The 18,505-nt window shown below is 41.0% G+C and overlaps 1 protein-coding gene across 4 annotated transcripts in view; it reads left to right on the top strand.

Annotated features, from left to right (window-relative positions):
- sez6l (seizure related 6 homolog (mouse)-like) overlaps positions 1-18,505 on the top strand; it is a 73,975-nt gene that overhangs the window by 50,536 nt on the left and 4,934 nt on the right. For all 4 annotated transcript variants that reach the window (XM_074690068.1, XM_074690067.1, XM_074690066.1 and 1 more), the window contains exons 3-13: positions 360-499; positions 2,284-2,479; positions 4,557-4,742; positions 4,968-5,139; positions 5,565-5,731; positions 6,255-6,449; positions 8,146-8,284; positions 10,024-10,220; positions 15,958-16,152; positions 17,341-17,532; positions 18,307-18,501. In XM_074690068.1, the coding sequence (XP_074546169.1) occupies positions 360-499; positions 2,284-2,479; positions 4,557-4,742; positions 4,968-5,139; positions 5,565-5,731; positions 6,255-6,449; positions 8,146-8,284; positions 10,024-10,220; positions 15,958-16,152; positions 17,341-17,532; positions 18,307-18,501 (1,974 nt within the window). The remainder of the gene's footprint in view (positions 1-359; positions 500-2,283; positions 2,480-4,556; positions 4,743-4,967; positions 5,140-5,564; positions 5,732-6,254; positions 6,450-8,145; positions 8,285-10,023; positions 10,221-15,957; positions 16,153-17,340; positions 17,533-18,306; positions 18,502-18,505) is intronic.

The raw sequence follows: 18,505 nt of genomic DNA, 5'->3' as shown, positions 1-18,505 counted from the left end.
TTGAGGAAAGTTTTGGCAAAGAATCAGTTAAGGCTGAGTTTCCCCTCAAAAAATACAATCAAACTTGTTTAAAAAATGAGCTCATGTCCCACAAAATATCACATTTAGCAAATGAGGTGTATTAAACAACAGCATCACTTTGTTTTCACCAATGAAGTTCTCACCAATGTTTTTGGAGGATGTTATTTATTTTATGTTCCTGTTAACAGACTTCTTGCTGATCTCTTTAATTCTCATCATTAATCAAACACAGCAGGAGAGAGTTTACAGATGGCCTAACATTAAAGAGATGAGGAAAGAAATAGTGAGCTGCTGCAGAATAAACTCCTCTCTTCTCCTCCTCTTCCTCTCTCCTTCAGCTTCGTCCGGCTGCACGCTGAATTTCTCCGACCCTGAGGGTTACATCGACTCGTCTGATGACCCTCCTCTGCCCGACAGCACCTTCCTACACTGCACCTACACGGTTACCGTGTACACCGGCTATGGCGTGGAGCTGCAGGTACACACACACACACACACACACACACACACACACACACACACACACACACACACACACACACACACACACACACACACACACACACACACCATTTGCAGGGACTCTGTTTATCATGCTGGACATCATTCTGGTGCTGCGTGTTTGTTTTTGTCACTGTTGAGGTCTCTGAGCTGATCTCAGGTTAAACTCTGCCTCCCAGTGGCAGCTGCAGGTGCTGTATCTCTTTCAGCATGACTCCACAGGAAAAAAACTGAGCACACTTACCCTCTTCTCCCTTAAACACTGAACTTTTTTTTACACTGAAACTGCTTCCAAATTCAGATTCTTACACTTAAATGTGCGAAAACCTCATAAAACACAACCTTTTTTAATCAGTGCTTCCAATCTTTTTCATCTATGACCCTGAAGAAAGAATCCCTGAAGTTTGAGACTCTGTTTCTTTTATTCATGAGACATTTCACCTGCTTAGCTTCCAAGTTTTTTATTTGGATGTATTACAGTGCATTTCCTTAAAGGGGATTTGCTGAATCACCATTACCTCTTCAATTTCGCTCTTGTAATCTGATCCTTCGTCAGTCTAATCATCATGCACACAAAGCTTATCTGCAAGGTCTCCCTTTGGATCTACAAAAAATGCTGAAAAATGGTGTACCAGCCACAGCTAACCAGGTTTGACTGTAAATAAGTCATGTTAATCGGTGAAAACTCTGAATCCAGTTTTTACTTTGTGGAGTTAATTAAAAAGTTGGTTTGGATTCGAGGTTATGACCAAATACGACCTCAAGGACTCAATATGGAGAGTAAATAATAACAGGAAGTTCAAATGATGATTAACAGAGACAGATTTCATGTTTAAAGTCAAACAACAGTATACCATCAAACTATCAACTATGATCACTATCAATCCTAAAATACTAAATGATTCTGATATATTGTGATGGATTCTGATAGATTTGGAGCCAATCTCTGTCTGAATGTAGTTTTTTGGATCCTTTATTATCTCAGACTCAGGGGTCTGTGTGCTTGTCTCTGGTTTACTTACACAAGTTAACATCTTGATGCTTCAAAGCCTATCCACCCACTGATTTCTCACCAAGCTGGAAGTTGTTTTCCATCTGTCTAAGTGATGTTATTTTGCTAAAAATTGTGTTTTGGTAGTTAACCTCTTCCCACAATCAAAAGCTGGACAAACCATTATACTCTTTGAAATGTCTGTTGCGAAAATGCAAGCGTAGCTGTAACTGTTAAATTCACAGTAGAGGGTTCTGTAATGATTTCTTTGCTTTTGCCACCAGCCCCTTGTGGACAATTTTGAAACTGCAATTTTCTGCACATCTGCACTAGCTTTGGCCATCAATACCAAATGTTACAAGTGAACACAAACTTTAACCTTGAGATCATCTCTGGAAGACCATTTCTCAAAATGTCCCCACAAAAGTAACGTCCCCACAACAATCTGTGTGAAGTGTGTATGGTCCTCATAACGGTTGCAAAACAAGCACAGACTCACACACTCAGATTTTAAACGGTTTCACTGGATTTGACAGTTTTATTGGCACAGCTCACAGATTTCACATTGAACCTGAATCTCTGACAAAAAGTATTCTGCTTCTCTCTATCGTGTTAAAACTCTTTGCACAGATTTTTTTCCTGCTGTTTTCCACATCATGGTGCAAATTGAATCCCAAAGCTTGCGTTGGAACCGGTCCCAAGAATAAACAGGGACTCGAGAGAGCTGGGTTTTTAAAATTTTTGCACCGTTCTGCTCTTTTTGTGTTCAGGTGAAGAGTGTAAACCTGTCAGAGGGCGAGCAGCTGTCCATCAGGAGTGCAGACGAGCGCGGCGCTCTCCTCGTCCTCGCCAACCAGACGCTGCTGGTAGAGGGTCAGGTGATCCGCAGCCCCACCAACACGCTGTCGGTCTATTACCGCTCCGCTATGGACGGGAACATGGGCATCTTCCAGCTGCATTACCAGAGTGAGTCCACAAACACAGACAGGAATATTTATACACAGAAAGACTCTCCGTCAGGTCCAAAGCGGCTGTTTGTTCTCTCTTTACATGCTAATTGCATAATCCCAAATCTTCTCATCTAATCACTTAGCACGCTGATTGAATCTGTCGTTTGAATTAGCTGATTAAAGCCCTGATTAATTGGCTCTCATCTCATTAGGGGCTGAGAATATGGGAGTTTGTATAGCGCCTATGAGTGTGTTTGTGTGTGTGTGTGTGCTTGGCATGCCAGCAGCCTGTAATGGGTATGACAGGCTCTGGAAGGGAAGGAGGGAAACATTCGAGTGTTAAGACCCACCTGTGCCATTTATCAAAGTCATCTAATCCTGTTACATCAGCTGCAGGTAGAGAGAGCTGCTGATGGAGATTAAGCAGCTTTAGAGACAGATATGCTTAAGACGAGGTGTGAAAATCAGCGTCAAGGGAATAAGAGGAACATATCCGACCTAAATAGAGCCGCTTTATTATCCCTCACAGCTTTTAAAGCTTATTAGTATCATTACGATTATTCAATTTAGATTTACCTGTGGGTGCCTGATTTCTCAAGTGGTCGTCCGAATAGATTAGAAACAAAGACACTGACCGGGAGAGCTAATCTGTGTGTGCAGATCCTTTATAAAGAAAGGAACGGTTATATTAGACATCATAAAAGAAAGGATCCTTAAGTAGAGAGGTGGTGTTTCTTCTTCTTCTTCTTATAGAGCAAGAAAGAGCAGAGAGTGAGGTGCTTTTCATTAAGCCTCCTGTCGTCATCGTTAAAAACAAAATTTTGATTCCTAAAATATCTTAGTTGATGCTCCTCTGCTGCCTCCATAGATTTGACTGTATGTGTAATTTTGGGGCTGTCAAAAGATTTTTTTTTTTTTCAGCGCAGCATTTTTAAAGTTGATTGCATTTAATTGCAGCATTTCAATAATTACCTGTGGTTTATATCAGAAATCCAATAACCAAGATTTTAACAGAATTTCAATAGTAAATCAGATTAATCGCGGAATTTCAATTATTAACAGAATTCCACTATTTAAGCAGAATTAATTGCAATTTTTTATGATCAATCGTGCTTAATTGCAGAATTGTAACTATTAATCCTGATTAATTACAGAGTTCAACTATTTTGGCAAAATTAATTGCAATTTTTTATGATCAATTGTGCTTGAACACAGAATTTTAACTATTAATCCTGATTAATCATAGAATTTCAATATTTTAGCAGAATTAACTACAAATCTTTATGATCAATTGTGCTTAATTTCAGAATTTCAACATCAAATCAGAAATAATTGCACATTTCTGTCATTAATTGTTTAATTGCAGGATTTTAACTGTTGTTCTTGATTAATTGAAAACTATGTTTTTTTGTGATTTAGTGCATTTTTAGTCGTACATCTTACAATATATTATTTGTATTGCCAAACAGTATTTATATCTGTATTTAAACAATGAAAAATCAGAGAAACAACTAAACCAAAGTAGACAGCAGTACACCAGAAACTCTTTAGCTCTGTCAAGTTAGATAACTCTTTTTTGAGTGAATTCTGATGACTGAAAGAACAATCAGACAGCTGCTTCTGTTTTATTCCTACAAAAAAGTTTTTTTTCTTGTTGTCAGAAACTCAAAAAACCAATCTGAGCCTGTTAGAGACAAAAACAAGAACAAGAACATCAATCAGGACTGCTCTGGTCAAAAAGATTCATCATTTCCATGCAATAAGTTGTATTTTGTGCTTTTGGAGCTCCCTGCTTTTCCATGTGCTTGAGTGAAATGCCAAAGACTGTTGCAGGGAGAGCACACCTTTCCTGTCTCCCAAACTTGAGTATGCTCTCCCTGCCCTGTCTTATTATTTATGGGCATAAAACAGAGAGGAGGTGTGTTCTCGCCACCTCAGGCTTTGGCATTTCACATACGCATGTGAAAGTGCAGGGAGCTCCGTCAAGGTATTTGTATACTAATAATAAATCGCTCAAAGGAAAATAGTCCTGGCTGAAGAGCATGTGTCTTTATCTGACTTGTCCTCTTCCTCCCTGTTTTCTCTGTCTGAAGTCTTTAGACTCAGCTGTTCTCTGCCAAAACGGCCTCACTACGGGGAGGTTTCGGTGCTCGACCTGCTGCCTGGAGGCACCGCCCGCTTTCACTGTCACATGGGTTATCACCTGCAAGGGGAGTCGCTGCTCACCTGTCTCAACGCCTCGCTGCCGGTGTGGAGCGGCAAAGTGCCCACCTGTAGGGGTGAGAGCTGCTGAATGAATCTCTGAAAGTTACTCCAGAGTAAAGAGATGGTGAATGATAACAGCAGTGTTTGATTTAACATCTTAACATCTGTGTCCCTGTACCTTGTTGGGCCAACTTTGACATGTTTCCTTATAAATGTCTGATGTATTTACAAAAATAAAAGGAGGACATACCACAAAGTTAGATAAGCATGCTGAAAATGGATTATATTGTGCTCTGCAGCTCTGTGTGGAGGCACGGTGAAAAATGCCACAGTAGGCAGGGTGTTGTCTCCTTCTCCCCACCACGGACCAAACGCCACCCAGGACCGCTCCTGTTCCTGGTCCCTGGAGGCTCCTAAAGACCAGAGGCTGCACCTGCACCTGGAGAGGCTGGCTCTGGGACCCACTGACAGGTAGGTGTTAGTGTGGATGGTCTTTTTTCAAGCTTCAGGTGAGTTTCCATTCCCTGAGACAGAAAAACATCAAACTAGCAGATGTGTCTGGGCATGCCGAGGCCAGTTACTGAACATTTTACCTGTTTCAGGTTACTCCATTCACAAATGTATACAAATTGGGAATTCTTTTGAAAAAAACATGGTGGTAGAGACCAAAAAAGGTAATTTTACTGTTCAAATCATAAAATAGTGGATAAAAGTGAGAAATGTGAGCTCAAATGGATATCTTGATGTCTGTCTCGAATACATTCAAACTCTCCAAATCCTCTGAGAAGAATCAAAACATCCTGACATTAGAGAAGCTGAACCCATGAAATTTTGATGCCCAGCTCTCTCTGAAGTTTCCTCCTCCACTCATGCACAAAGTCTTCCCGTTCCTGCAGACTGGTGCTGTGGAGCGGGCTGGACGCCGGTTCTGTCGTCCTGTTTGACTCGGGTCGGGGGGGACAAATCCCCTTTGAGGGCGTGATCAGCGAGGGCCCCGCTGTGAGGATCCAGTTCATCACCGACCAGCCGAACCACAACACGGGATTCAACATCCGCTACGAAGGTACGCCCTCCAGATCTGATCCCACACGGAGATAAAACAGTTTCATCTGCTCGCTCTGAACGCTCTCTGTCTGTATTCTATAATTAAAGTGTAATCACTGGGATGTAAACAAATAAGAGAGGATTTCGAGGCTCTGTGTGTCTGCTTACATCATGTGCTGCCAAGCCGGTTTTGGCTGAAAAACAAGGAAGTGGGCTGTGTGTCCAACATAATCTGAGCTGAGCTTTCAGAGTTTCTGGCAATGTCAGTTTTGTGGAGGGATGCAGAGATCCCTTCCAGCATGTTTATCCTCATCAGTGTTCAGAAAATGAGACCAAAGAATAATTTTATCAAGTAGAAACCAGATTAGAGGACGATGTGTTAGAACCGAAGGAGAAGCTTCTAATCATCACAGCATCTGTTAGCGGAGACTAAGAAGAGCTTTCAAAAAGAGGCAGATAAAACACATGCTGTAACTTTAATCAGGCTCATTTTGGTTTTAGCTTGAAGAGGGGTGAGCTTTTTCTCTTTTTTCCTTCTCCAGCGTTTGAGCGAGGCCACTGCTACGAGCCGTACCTCCAGAATGGGAACTTTACAACCTCAGACCCGCTTTACAGTGTTGGGGCTGTGGTCACGTTCACCTGTGACCCGGGTCACGCTCTGGAACAAGGACCACCTGTCATCGAGTGCATCAGTGCAAGGGATCCATACTGGAATGACACAGAGCCACTGTGCAAAGGTAACCCTGTAACTTACTTTTTTCGTTCCAGTGTGTGTCGACACTTTGAGGGCTATGGCTTTCTTTAACAATGGACTTAACATTTTGGGTTTCATGCTTGTATTTTTGTTTTGCTTCGTCTCTTTTTTTCTGTAAGAATCAGCTAAAAAGACCAATAATAATCTTGTGTTTTCAAGATAAATTCTAAGCTACAGCCAGTAAGTGGATATTTCAGCTCAAGTTTAACCTACATCCCAATAAAAAGGCTTAGACATTATGCATGAAGTTGTTTAAAACACAAAGCTAAGGTTTGTAAATCATTTATAGATATATAAGATATAAGACAAGATATATACTTTATTAATTCCCTTGGGGGAAATTCTGTTTTTTTACACTCTGAGCATGCTATATATGCACACACATGTACAAACAGCACTTCTGCACAGAAACATGCTCTGATTCGAGGTCAGAGTGATGGTGCTGCACCTTCAGCATGCATCTGAGCAGATGGGGGTTTTGGTGCCTTGCTCAAGGGCACCCAACAATGCTCAGGAATGTAAGCCAACACCTCCCCAGGTATCAGCCTAATTCCAATCTTGGTCCACACCTGGGCTTGAATCAGCGACCCTCCGATCTCTAAGACAAGTCCCTACGGACTGAGCTACTGCCGCCCCTATAGCCTGAATTTAGTTGAAAAAATGTTTTAAAAACAACATTTCAAATGCCGAAACTGGAATAAATCTCTTTTGTTTTCAAGCCAACAGCATGTTTTCAAACTTTTGACAGCCCTCTGTAAACATTTGTGAAACCAGGGGATTGGTTTCTGGAGTTTAAAGTCAAGTGTTGACCTGATAGAGGGTTTCAGCTGCTCACCACTTTAGAGTCTTCAAATTTTGTGTCATAATGCGACTGCAGGCAGGTCAGATTAGTACCTGGACTCTTCAACTACAGAGCCATGCTGTTGCAATCTGTGCAGAATGTAGTTTGTCATTAACTGAGCCTTCACAGATGTGTAAGCTCCCCATGCTGAGGACTCTCCTGATCCCCAGACCATCTAGTATACTGGCTTTGAACTGTAACCTGAGAACTATCCAAGTGCTCCCACTCCTCTCAAGGGTGCAGCATCCAAGATTTCCCCTCAGCCCATCTTAAATAAACTCAGATCCAGATAAGATAAGGCTTATATCTGGTTTCCTCTCTGCATGGTGCAGTTTAAAGCTGACTTTGTGACTTCAGGAGTGTTTTTAAGATCATGCAGTGACTTCCACTACAGAGTCTTGTCTGTTTTCCATCTTGATCAGCAAATCCTCCAGATTCTCTGCATCTTTCAATGATGTATGCTCTGTAGATGATGAAATGTATTTAATCTTCCCAGTTTCCCACAGCCTTACAACTTTTTGTCTTTCTTTTGTCTCTCTCTTCAGTTTTTACTTTTGTGCAAAAACTCCTCGATATTTCGAGTGGAAGCTGAATTTTTTACCCTGACTTTCCAGAGGCTTCTTTTGCCAACCCAAATTTAAAAGTTCCCCTGCATAAACATTCAAACATATTCTTATTGCTCTCTGTGTTTTGACTGTTGCTGCTTGTTTTGCTGCTGCAGGCTTAAAGAATCTTGTGAATGAGGTTAAACTTTTGCAGAAGGGTTAGCCTTTAAATTTTCTGTATTTCTGAAGTTAGCGTCTCACTCCCTGACCTCTCCTCCTGTGTCTCTCTGCAGCTCAGTGCGGAGGAGACCTGAGCGGACCTGGAGGAGTGATCCTGTCTCCAAACTGGCCCGAGTGGTACGGAGAGGGCGAGGACTGCAGCTGGAGGATCCACGTCGGAGAGGACAAACGGGTGCTTCTGGATGTTCAGCTGTGAGGAAAATACATCACAAACATGAAAACTTCAGATCCCAGAGCTGGATGTTAAGCATTAAAAATGTATGTACAGAGATCAGAGTGCTGCGGCTCAGTGAGGGGCCAAGCACCCCTAGTACACGAGCTTATTGATATTCCTCTTTACTCTGAACCATTAGATCCAATAATGTGACAACTTGAGAGAGTAGGATGATCAGCTGCAGCTTCCAGATTACTGATCTGCTCCTCTGTTAACTCAGAAACTTTCAGCTAAGAAAGTCAAGCACAAGTCTGTGGATGTTTTGAATTAGTTTATGCTAGTTTATTTATTATTAGTTTATTTTGTCCTGGTGGTCGTCGCGTTGTGTTGAAGCAGCTCTCTCAGTGCCTCGCGTATGTTTCTTAGATATAGTATAAAAATAAAGAGCATGGAGTCAAGGATGTGTAGGAGTACACAGATTAATAAGACTGAAGATGTAAGGAGAGCCAATCCAGTTTAAGTCTGGTAAGTCAGAAAGAGGATTTTGAAATGAGCTCTGGCTCGTGTCGAGAGGCAAATGAAGACCTCCTAATGCTGAGTGGGTAAGACCATGAAAAGAGTGCTGGAAGCCTGGATGTTATGGAGGAAAATACAAGATTTCTCTAAGATTGCCTAAACTGGATCAGGTCTCTTTTCAAAATCTCTTGTTTGTTTGAAAGATGTTGCTTCTTTTGTCAAACACTGATATGTGATTAATTGCAATTAATGACAAAGCCTGGAGATTAATTTTTTTGAACTAGTCCCAACACTGACTACAAAACATTGTTGTTTCATTTTTACATCCATTTATTTTATTTAAAACAGTGTGAAACACTTTGAAATACATTTATTTATTACAGAAGGTCCTATTTAATGAAAGTCGCTTGAAAACAGGATGACGCTCTAGGTAGCTTTATCTCTATCTTTACCTCACAATTAGTTGCTTTGAGTAATAACATCTTTGCTATGTGCTTCTTTAACCCTGATTTAAACATTTAATTGAATTAAGTTGACATAAATATCTTTTCCAATACATAACATTGTTTAAAGAATAGAAATCCTTTTGACACTAGTGTTTAATTCAAATGAAAATAGGATTTTGGAGCTGTTTTAAGACCCATGTTTACGTTAGCATCTCTGATCTTTGCATACATCACATGTCAAGACAGTTTTAAAACTGCTGTTCCCATTCAGACATTGTATGTTTCGGTAATTCACTCAGTTTGAAAATCCCAAAAGGTCTCTTAAAGCTTGTGTTGTATCTTCAAAATAAACTGCAGCAAAATCAAGTAATTGAGGCTGCTGCAGCCCCAGAAAGATTCAGTGGGATCCTGGAGAGGCTGTCGAATAAGTACATCAGGATAAAGTGAAGGTTTCAGAATCATAGAGATTCATTCAGTTATTGCATGTTTCAGCAGTTTGAAATGTCAGCAGTAATCCGTTTACATCCTGTGGTGTATTTATGTAACCTCTCCTTATTTTCAAACCATGCAGACTGCACAGTTAAAAAGCCCGTCCGTCCATGTGTGTGTGTGTGTGTGTGGTGAAGCAAACGTCTGCGGGGCATCAGAACATGCCCGTGTTTACAGCCTGTTAAACACTTGGCCTGTGGACGCTGCAGCGTTTAGCCTCTGAGGTCACCTCGTCGCCCACACAGTCGGCTGTGGGCAGGCTGCTCTATGAGTCATCCCAACGTGTCCTGAGATGATACCAGCGGCTCCTCTTCTGTGTCTTTCAGGCTGAACATCAGTGACAGCGACATACTGACCATCACTGATGGGGACGAGGTCGCCACCCGTATCCTGGGGCGGTATGTTGGTGGGAGCAGCCCATTTAAGCTCTCCTCCACCACACCGGACCTCACCGTCACGTTCCACTCTGACCCTGCAGGGCTGGTTTTCGGCAAGGGCGAGGGCTTCATCATCAACTATATGGGTGAGAAAGAGAGTCTGGAGATATTTGACAATACTGTACTCTGTGTGTATTCAAATTTAAAAATACAATCCTTCCCAAGACCACAAAATGCCTAGTAACATATCCATCTATCAACTGGAACAATTTGGTTTATTAAAGTTTTAATCCCACATGTACCGTCCAGCTGCAACAAACATCCACATAAACTTAAAATGGGTCCCCAAAAAGAGCAGAGGGGAAAAAAATTAATTCAGGTGCACTCCTGAAAGAATAAATCATTTGCATACGCTAAATAGTAAATGTTGTTGGTATGGCTCTTATTCTGAGAGCTCCCTGCCTTTCTACGTGCCTACATTGAACAACAAAGCCTAAGGCAGGAAGAGCACACCTCCCCTCTGATACATATTCTTACCAGTGGCTCATGAAACCACCTAAAGACGACCCTCTTAGATCAAAATTTTGCAATTTGCAGAAAAATTGCAGGAATAAACAGTTGGAGGCAGCAGTAGAAAAACAACTCGTAAATCAATGTGGCTTGATGACTTTCAAAAGAACAATGAGACAGCTGGTTCTAATTTTTTAATTTATTTTTTGCAAAACAAGTTTTACTCCTACATAAATGTCTCTTTCTTGTTGGCAGGCTTTCAATACAACAATCTGAGCCTGTCAGGCTCAAAAACAGAAACTCTGGTAACAAAAGAATAAGTTATTCGCCTGTAATAGATTTTTTTGGTTGCTTGGTCCTGTTTCCCGTTCTTTTATGTGCAAACATTTAAAGTAAAGGCAGTGAGAGCATCAGCAAAGAGTTCCACGGGGCAGAACAGAGCATGCATAAGTGATGATACGTACTACCCTGATAAAATCAGACACAGGAGAAAAGGAAGGTAGACAAGATGAAGACTTTCAGATAGATCAGCTGATGTTCTGTCAGCTGAGCTTGACTTCATGGCCTGCCTGAACTAAAATTCCTTCAACACCAAAGCAGCATACAGATACAGAAATATAAACTCACATTAAAATTAACCCTTTATGACCCCCCCCATACCAAATATTTTGCCATATATAGTAATATATCCTGAAACTAAATAAATATATACTTATATTTAGATTGACTAAATATATTGCTAAGAAAGTGCAATAAACAAAAAAAAATTTAAATGTAGAAAATGTAATGACATGTTTTCAACATTGGTAGCAATATTAGCAACCTTGGTCTGGTTAATGATATTATTGTTGTCCATGCTTTATAACGGATTTCTGCAAACAGGTCAGTGGAAGGAAACAGTGCTCTGGGACATGTGGGACATATCAGCAAAATTTACAGCATCCTTCGGGGAGCATGTCATCTGTTTGTAATAACTTTCTGCACACCTGAACATGCTACAGGTGTAATTTTTCCATCATACTTGATGAAGATCTGTTGACTCTGAGAGGCCATATTGGAAGTGGGGTCGGCTTTTAGTCTCTCAATCACATGGGCTAAGCTGTTGCTATGACTGGGCAAACTTGTGAACTCATTATCTTCTAAACCACTGACTTAGACAAAAGATGTTAGAGAAATTAACAATTCAGACGGGGGGCACTTTTTTTGTACCACTCAGGGGTTGCCGTTTGGTTGAAATGCATGCCTAACACAGACTCTACTGTCATATCAGCCTCCGGTCTAAGAATATGAGACAATGCGGAAGGGCTAAAATCTGCTGTTTCTCAAGTGTCCACTTGAGGCTGGCTCCGGAAGTACAGGAACTCACACACACACCAAGCCAAAAAAAAAACATTTTCACAGCAGAAATTAACCATTTTACTCTGGTTTAAAAAACGTCTACTGTCTGAATCGCTAATTTAACTATTGGCACACACTGTACAGGGTTTGAATCTTTTAACTCGCCAGTTTAGAGGATATTGAGATCATGAGCTTGCCCAGTCAGAGGCACAGCTCAGCTTACATGACCAATGGGCGCTCTATGGCTGTACTCGAAGCCCGTGTCACTTTCAATATGGCCACGATAGCCAATTTGCTTCAAAAATCAGTTTCAGAAACAGAAGGGTGACGTCGGGGAAAACTACATCCATTATTTGTACTGTCTATGATATCAACCCTTAATGTAACTTGTCTATTCATCTTTACATCAGAGCAATAAATGGGAGTATATAACCTGAAATTGGACGTTGGACTCGTATAGAAGCACATCAAAAAAAACCTTCCTCCCTCACCCTGGCCATTTTGCCTACTTTTGCTCTCCATCCAGACTGTTTTTTTTCTGGAGACACCAGAACAACTGTCAGACTGCAAATCCAGATCCTGCAACACTGATGATTTTTATGCTGAATTTATAAATATAGATGGCTGCTTAAAAATCTAAAAGGCAAATGGTGCTTCTACACAAACTGTTGAGTCGTTTTTGGGGGGAATGGAGTCAAGAAGCTTTTTTTTAGACTTGTTAACAAAAAGAGAAATATAAAATCAATGCTTCTAAAGGGCCCTGAAAACTTTCATTCCCATTTATTCTGATTTTCCCTCTCCTCCTCAGCTGCCGCCTCCGTTTATCATCCCTCCTCTCATCTTTATTTGTCTTTCTTTCATTTCCTTTGCCCTTATTCAATCATATCCTATCTGTTTCACCATCTCACCCGGCCTCTCGTCTGCATGCACAAGCTCAGGGTTTAACAAGCAGCCAAACAAGCTCACTTCCTCTTTTTACACACACTAATCTGCTGTGCCTCCCGTATCCAACACCTGACTCCAATTTAGTCTCACACTCACACACACATGGACACACACGTTGACACACACTGGGACTCAGTGTCCAATTTCCTCGTCACCCGCACTCACACACACTTCCCACAGGAGCAAATCAAGTAGACACAGCATGAATACGTGGGCTACTCTCTTTGACTGTGTGTGTGAAGAATATATTACTCCCCACACACACTCAGCTGCACACAGAAAGTCAATAGAGAATGAATAATTGATCTCGGATCCTTCGACTTACAAATCCCTGTAGGCCCATTATACTGTACGCTGTAATGCAATACTGTAAGCTGCTCTGTCAGTCATCAGATATACACACACACACTTTTCCTCATCAGACAGCCACCGATTTATTTATCTCTAAGCTGTAATGATTTTTTGTCACCATAAAGACTGAATTTCATTATTTTTGTGTGTTTTCTTCCTGGCGTGACCGGACACTGGAGATACCTTTGTTTTGTTCTTCTTCCGTCGGAGTCTTCAGAGATTTCAGGATCCTCAGAGCCAAAACAAACACTCCATAATTGTATGAATAAAAAGGGAACTCGAAACAGCCCGTGGAGATGATAACAGGACTCTAATGATGTCAGGAGATTCAGGCTCAGAGTGACAGAAAGATCAAAATGTGGGTATGCTAAAACAAGCCAGGCTAGGTGCCCCAAATCCTGAGGCATGGGACCAGATTCAAGACCAGTGTAATAGTCTCTTCGGGGTTCATCTGCTAGTATGTCTCTTCTCCTTATGCCTTCCTTTGTTTTTGTGCAGCACTGTATTCCTATTATGTCAAATATATTAACAAGACAACGATACAACTGTCAAACAAGAGCTCAGACACATGCAGATGCACTTAAATTATTCAACCCTCATTACAAATTCAGTTTATCAGCAACATTTCCAACTTTCAGCTGTTTGCAATCAACAAGAACAATTAAAGTCCCTATAAAGGCTTTCAAAGTGATTTTTTTAAGTCTCACTTTTTTATGTTTGACTCTTCATAACCCTTGATCTAAAACTATGTTACCAGCGCCAAAATGTGTTGTTTCTCAGTATCTGTGGTATCTGGCACAACGCCAGCCAACAAAGTTTAGCAGTGATAAGAGAGATCTGTGTTCTTCAGATGTTTCAAACTTGAGCTTGAATGTCAGACAGAAAAAGGAGTTCAGAGCACAAGAAAGCTAAACAGAAGAGTAAAAGCGCACAAGCTAAAGGCTAAAACACGGGTTAAGCTGTTTTTGGTATTGTTTGTTCCAGCCTACATGCTGCAGTTATTCTGCAGTGGTCTGTTCAAACTTGAGAGTCTATTAATAAAATGAAGAGTGTGGTTATGTTAGCTCTGCTTGGTGAGGTTGGAGTTGGTAGATGAGCACTGGTAGGACATAACCAGGATTCACCTTCTGGACACTTAACTACAAACTGAGCTCTTCTTCTGGCTTATAAAACAGGGACAAGATCAGCTCCTGACTACGTGGAGTCTCATTTCCAGGTCTTCACTCCTTCTCGCCCACTATGCTGTGCTTGTGAAAGACGCTTGGTGCTCCCAGCGCAGCCTGGCTCCAAATCTCTAGCCAGACTCTGACTCTGAATTACCCAACTCTATACAATCCGCAGAGTCCCTTTCTACTTTTAAGATATGTCTGAAAACTCATCTGTTTAGGGAACACTTAAGTGCTTAATCTGATCCTTCTCCTCTTTGTCCTCAGGGGTAGAATGAGTAGGAAGGTCTCAGACCCGGCTCTTGGTGAATTTTCAGCACTAATTACTGAAAGTTGTTGAAGGTTGAAGTATATTATTGAAGCAATTAATTGTAGTTAGTTAGCTAGATTATTCTACATTATTAACAAAAAGACCCGCTCTTAATGGCAGCACCTGCAGGCAAATAACTTGTATCACCTTTGCCATACTAACTAGGTTTTCCTTCTGTCTAAATTCTTGCTTGTGTTGTTCGTTGCTTTGGACAAAAGCGTCTGCTAAATGAAACTGTAGAACTATAGAGAACTTAATTCTGGTGTGTTGGAATGTTGCTGCAAGCTAAATGCTATAATTTGTGGTTTTAACCAACCAAACACCTTGGATAAAAGGGTTGAGTCATTTTAATGGCTAACGCTAACATAATCCCAAATCTCGAGTGATTCAGCATCTCACTTCTCTTTGTGTATCCTGGAGACGTTTCAGCTCTGTCTTCTCCTTAATGGTTCTATTACAAATCCAACATGTTGCCCTGCTCTTGCTTGCATTACTGTAAAATCTTGAAAATTAGAGCACAGGATTTGTTGCATTTCTTTGCATTACTTTATCCTGGTAGAAACTGTAGCTGAACAAGATGGCACATTAACTCCAAGCAAGTGGACACATAAGGCATTCCTCTCTTTGAACTGAATAATTTATCAGAAAAGAATTTTACAAAAACATCAAATGATTAAACATTAAATTATGCTTGCGTCAGAGTGCAAGTTAGTACTACAACACTGTGTCATGTTGCTAAAGCCAGCACCCTGACTGAAAACTTTAAAATAACTTTTCTGACAGTTGTTCTAGTTGATGATTTTGATGCTATGAGTCTGCAGGAGGTGAAGGAAGCTACACAGTCAAATAAATTCTGAAAAAACTCATCTGATAGCACAGAAAGATATAAACATTTCATTCTGCTGCAGATCATTGCAACTCTGACAGCTAACTGACAGGCTGTAATAATTTCACAGAAGACTGTTTCAGTGGGAGTCAGAATTAAAAATGACCGGCCCTCTTCAAACTGTTTTTACTGGAGAGATGATATTTGAAAAGCATCCAGCTCAGATGAAATCCATCACTCTGTCACACGGTCAAATACTTGCACAATAAGTCCGTCAGTCTTCAGCGCAGTGATGGATTCCTCCTCGCACTAAGCAGGTGCCAGAATCAGATGTGCTGTTGTTTATCATGTTCTCTTCTCCTCGCCGCTGATGGCTGTGAATGTGAAAACACTTTTCTGGACACAGATCAATCTTCTTCTGTTGTTTCTGCTGTCAGAGGTGTCCCGGAACGACTCCTGTCCAGACCTGCCTGAGATCCAGAATGGCTGGAAGACCACGTCCCATATCGCTCTGGTTCGAGGGGCCCGGATCACCTACCAGTGTGACCCTGGTTATGACCTGGTGGGCAGAGAGACCCTGACCTGTCAGCTGGACCTGTCCTGGAGCTCACAGCCCCCCTTCTGTGAAAAAAGTCAGTTTGACTTTCATTACCACCCCTACATCTGAGTTTGTCTTTACAACCACAACATGGATACATCTCTTATTGATTATTATGGATTGATTGAGTTAAAAGACTATATTTCTATGTTTAATCTAAAATATGTGCTCATGGTGAGAAGTCATCAGAAAATTATCACTAAAATGATGATTTTGCAAATATTGAAGGCTTCTTTAAACCTTTTTTTTATTTTAGTCTAGACCAGCAAAACAAGAAAGGATTGCTGATATTTTCAACACGTTAGATTTGAGGTCAGAATTCTGATTAAAAAAAGTCAATTGAATTTGATTCTTATCCAACAAGTCTGATGTTTTCTGAAAATCTGCTTTTTTTTATTAGTAAACCCCGACTTTCCAGTAGAGTTCTGACCTTTTCTAGATATCCTGTTTTTTCCAAAACATTTCCCAAACCTTTTTTCTAGTATTTTGACTGGAATAAAAACAAACCTGACTTTTTTTTTCTCAGAACTGATTAGAGCTAATACTGCTGGCCCTTTCTAGATATAATTTCCAGAATTTCAACATTGCTCTCGGACCCTTATCTATACTTAAAACTCTTAATTTTCTGGAATTCTTTTAAAGATCTTTGAATATTTCTGGAAGTTCTGTAATTTTCTCATCTTTTTGAAAGAATTTTTTCATTTTTCTAAAATTGTGACCTTACTCTGACTTTTGTCTATACTTCTGATCTTTTCTAGATTTTTGTCATTTTCATAGATTTAACATTTTATAGAAATTTATTCATTTATTTATTTATTCATTCATTCATTCATTCATTTAGTCATCCAATTTATTTATTTGGGGGGAATGGGATGGGGAATCTGATTTGTTCTTACTTTTTTTGTCAAACCTAAATTTTTTAGGAACTCTCTATTTTTGTAGAACTCTGTCCCTTTTTATTTATTTATTTATTTATTTATTTTAAAGAACTCTTATTCTGTCTGGAATTCTTAATTTTGTCCTGTGACACAGAATAGTTTGATATTTCTGACCTTATTTGATTCAGACTCTTTCAGGACTTTTATATTTTGCCCAGAATTCTGAGATCACAGTTCAGTTTATAAGAAAAAGGGCATTGTGTTAAAAAAAATCTGTTCTGTCACTGAATGTGTTTGGTTTTTCTGTTTTGGTTATGTGACTTCTCTCTCTGTTTCCTTCTCAGTCATGTACTGCTCAGATCCTGGACACGTGGAGCACTCCACCAGGTCTCTGTCTGACCCCAAGCTTTTAGTGGGAACAACAATCCAGTACAGCTGCAACCCAGGCTTCATCCTGCAGGGCGGCGCCACCATCACCTGCTACGGCCGAGAGCCAGGGACCCCCGTGTGGACGTCCCGGCTCCCTCACTGTGTCAGTAAGTATCAGAGAGATGGTTTATGAACAGGTTTGAGTACAAAGAAAGGGCAGAGTGTCCAAAGTGGTCTCATCAGATTAGAGATTGGATCAAGTCAAAATGCTTTCCTAAACTTCTGATAGGTTCAGTTGTTCTCTAAAGAAACAAAGCAGAAGTGAGTTTGTTTCCTGACACTGGATAGCAGCAGCACAAGTCCCTTAAATCTGGATGGTTTAACCTTTTGAACAGCCGAGCCCAGAGAAGCATGGAGCTATTTCCTGCAGCGTACAGGCGGAGAGTCCTGTGGTTTGTTGGTAATTTTTCAGCACTTTGATTTCTGAAGCCTGTCATCAGGAGAGACGTTTTCACACGGCAGTTAACTGAAGATTAAAGGCTCTCTCTCTGTAGCTGCGCAATCTAACATGAGTGGGTTTGTGTGATTTCTTGCACAAAAACGCGTCCTGGCTCCTTCTTTCCTTTGCTGACACAGATCACAACATCTCTGCACGCCAGAGAGACTAGGCTTCGTCTTCATCATCTTCATCGTATTCATCCCAGGACTGAAAGCTTGTGTGTGTCAGGGTGTGTGTCAGCATGTGTGTGTGTTTTCAGGGATATTAATGTTTGTGTGAGGTGTTTGATATGTTAATTCAATGCTAATGCACCGTACCAATCAGCCCGCAGCCACCTGGAGGAGGGGGCGGAGATTATCCATGAGTCATGTCACCTCAGCCGCAGCCTGTCAGGTCTGTCAGTCCAGCTCTGACGCAGAACATGTTTTTCTCCCTCTTCAAGCTGAAGACTCAGTTTCCTGTGAGAACCCCGGTCTCCCTGACAACGGCTACCAGATCCTGTCCAAGAGGCTGTACCTTCCAGGGGAGTCGCTCACCTTCGTTTGTTACCAAGGTTATGAGCTCATTGGGGAGGTTGCGATAAAATGCATCCTTGGAAACCCGTCGTTTTGGAGCGGGCCACTTCCTCTCTGCAGGGGTGA

Source organism: Halichoeres trimaculatus, unplaced genomic scaffold (genome assembly GCF_033239565.1).
Source record: "Halichoeres trimaculatus isolate MK-OKI-2021-1 unplaced genomic scaffold, fHalTri1.1 fHalTri1_scaffold_16, whole genome shotgun sequence".
NCBI lineage: Eukaryota > Metazoa > Chordata > Actinopteri > Labriformes > Labridae > Halichoeres > Halichoeres trimaculatus.
Note: the sequence above shows the minus strand (reverse complement) of the source record. Positions and strands in the feature narration are given on the sequence as shown.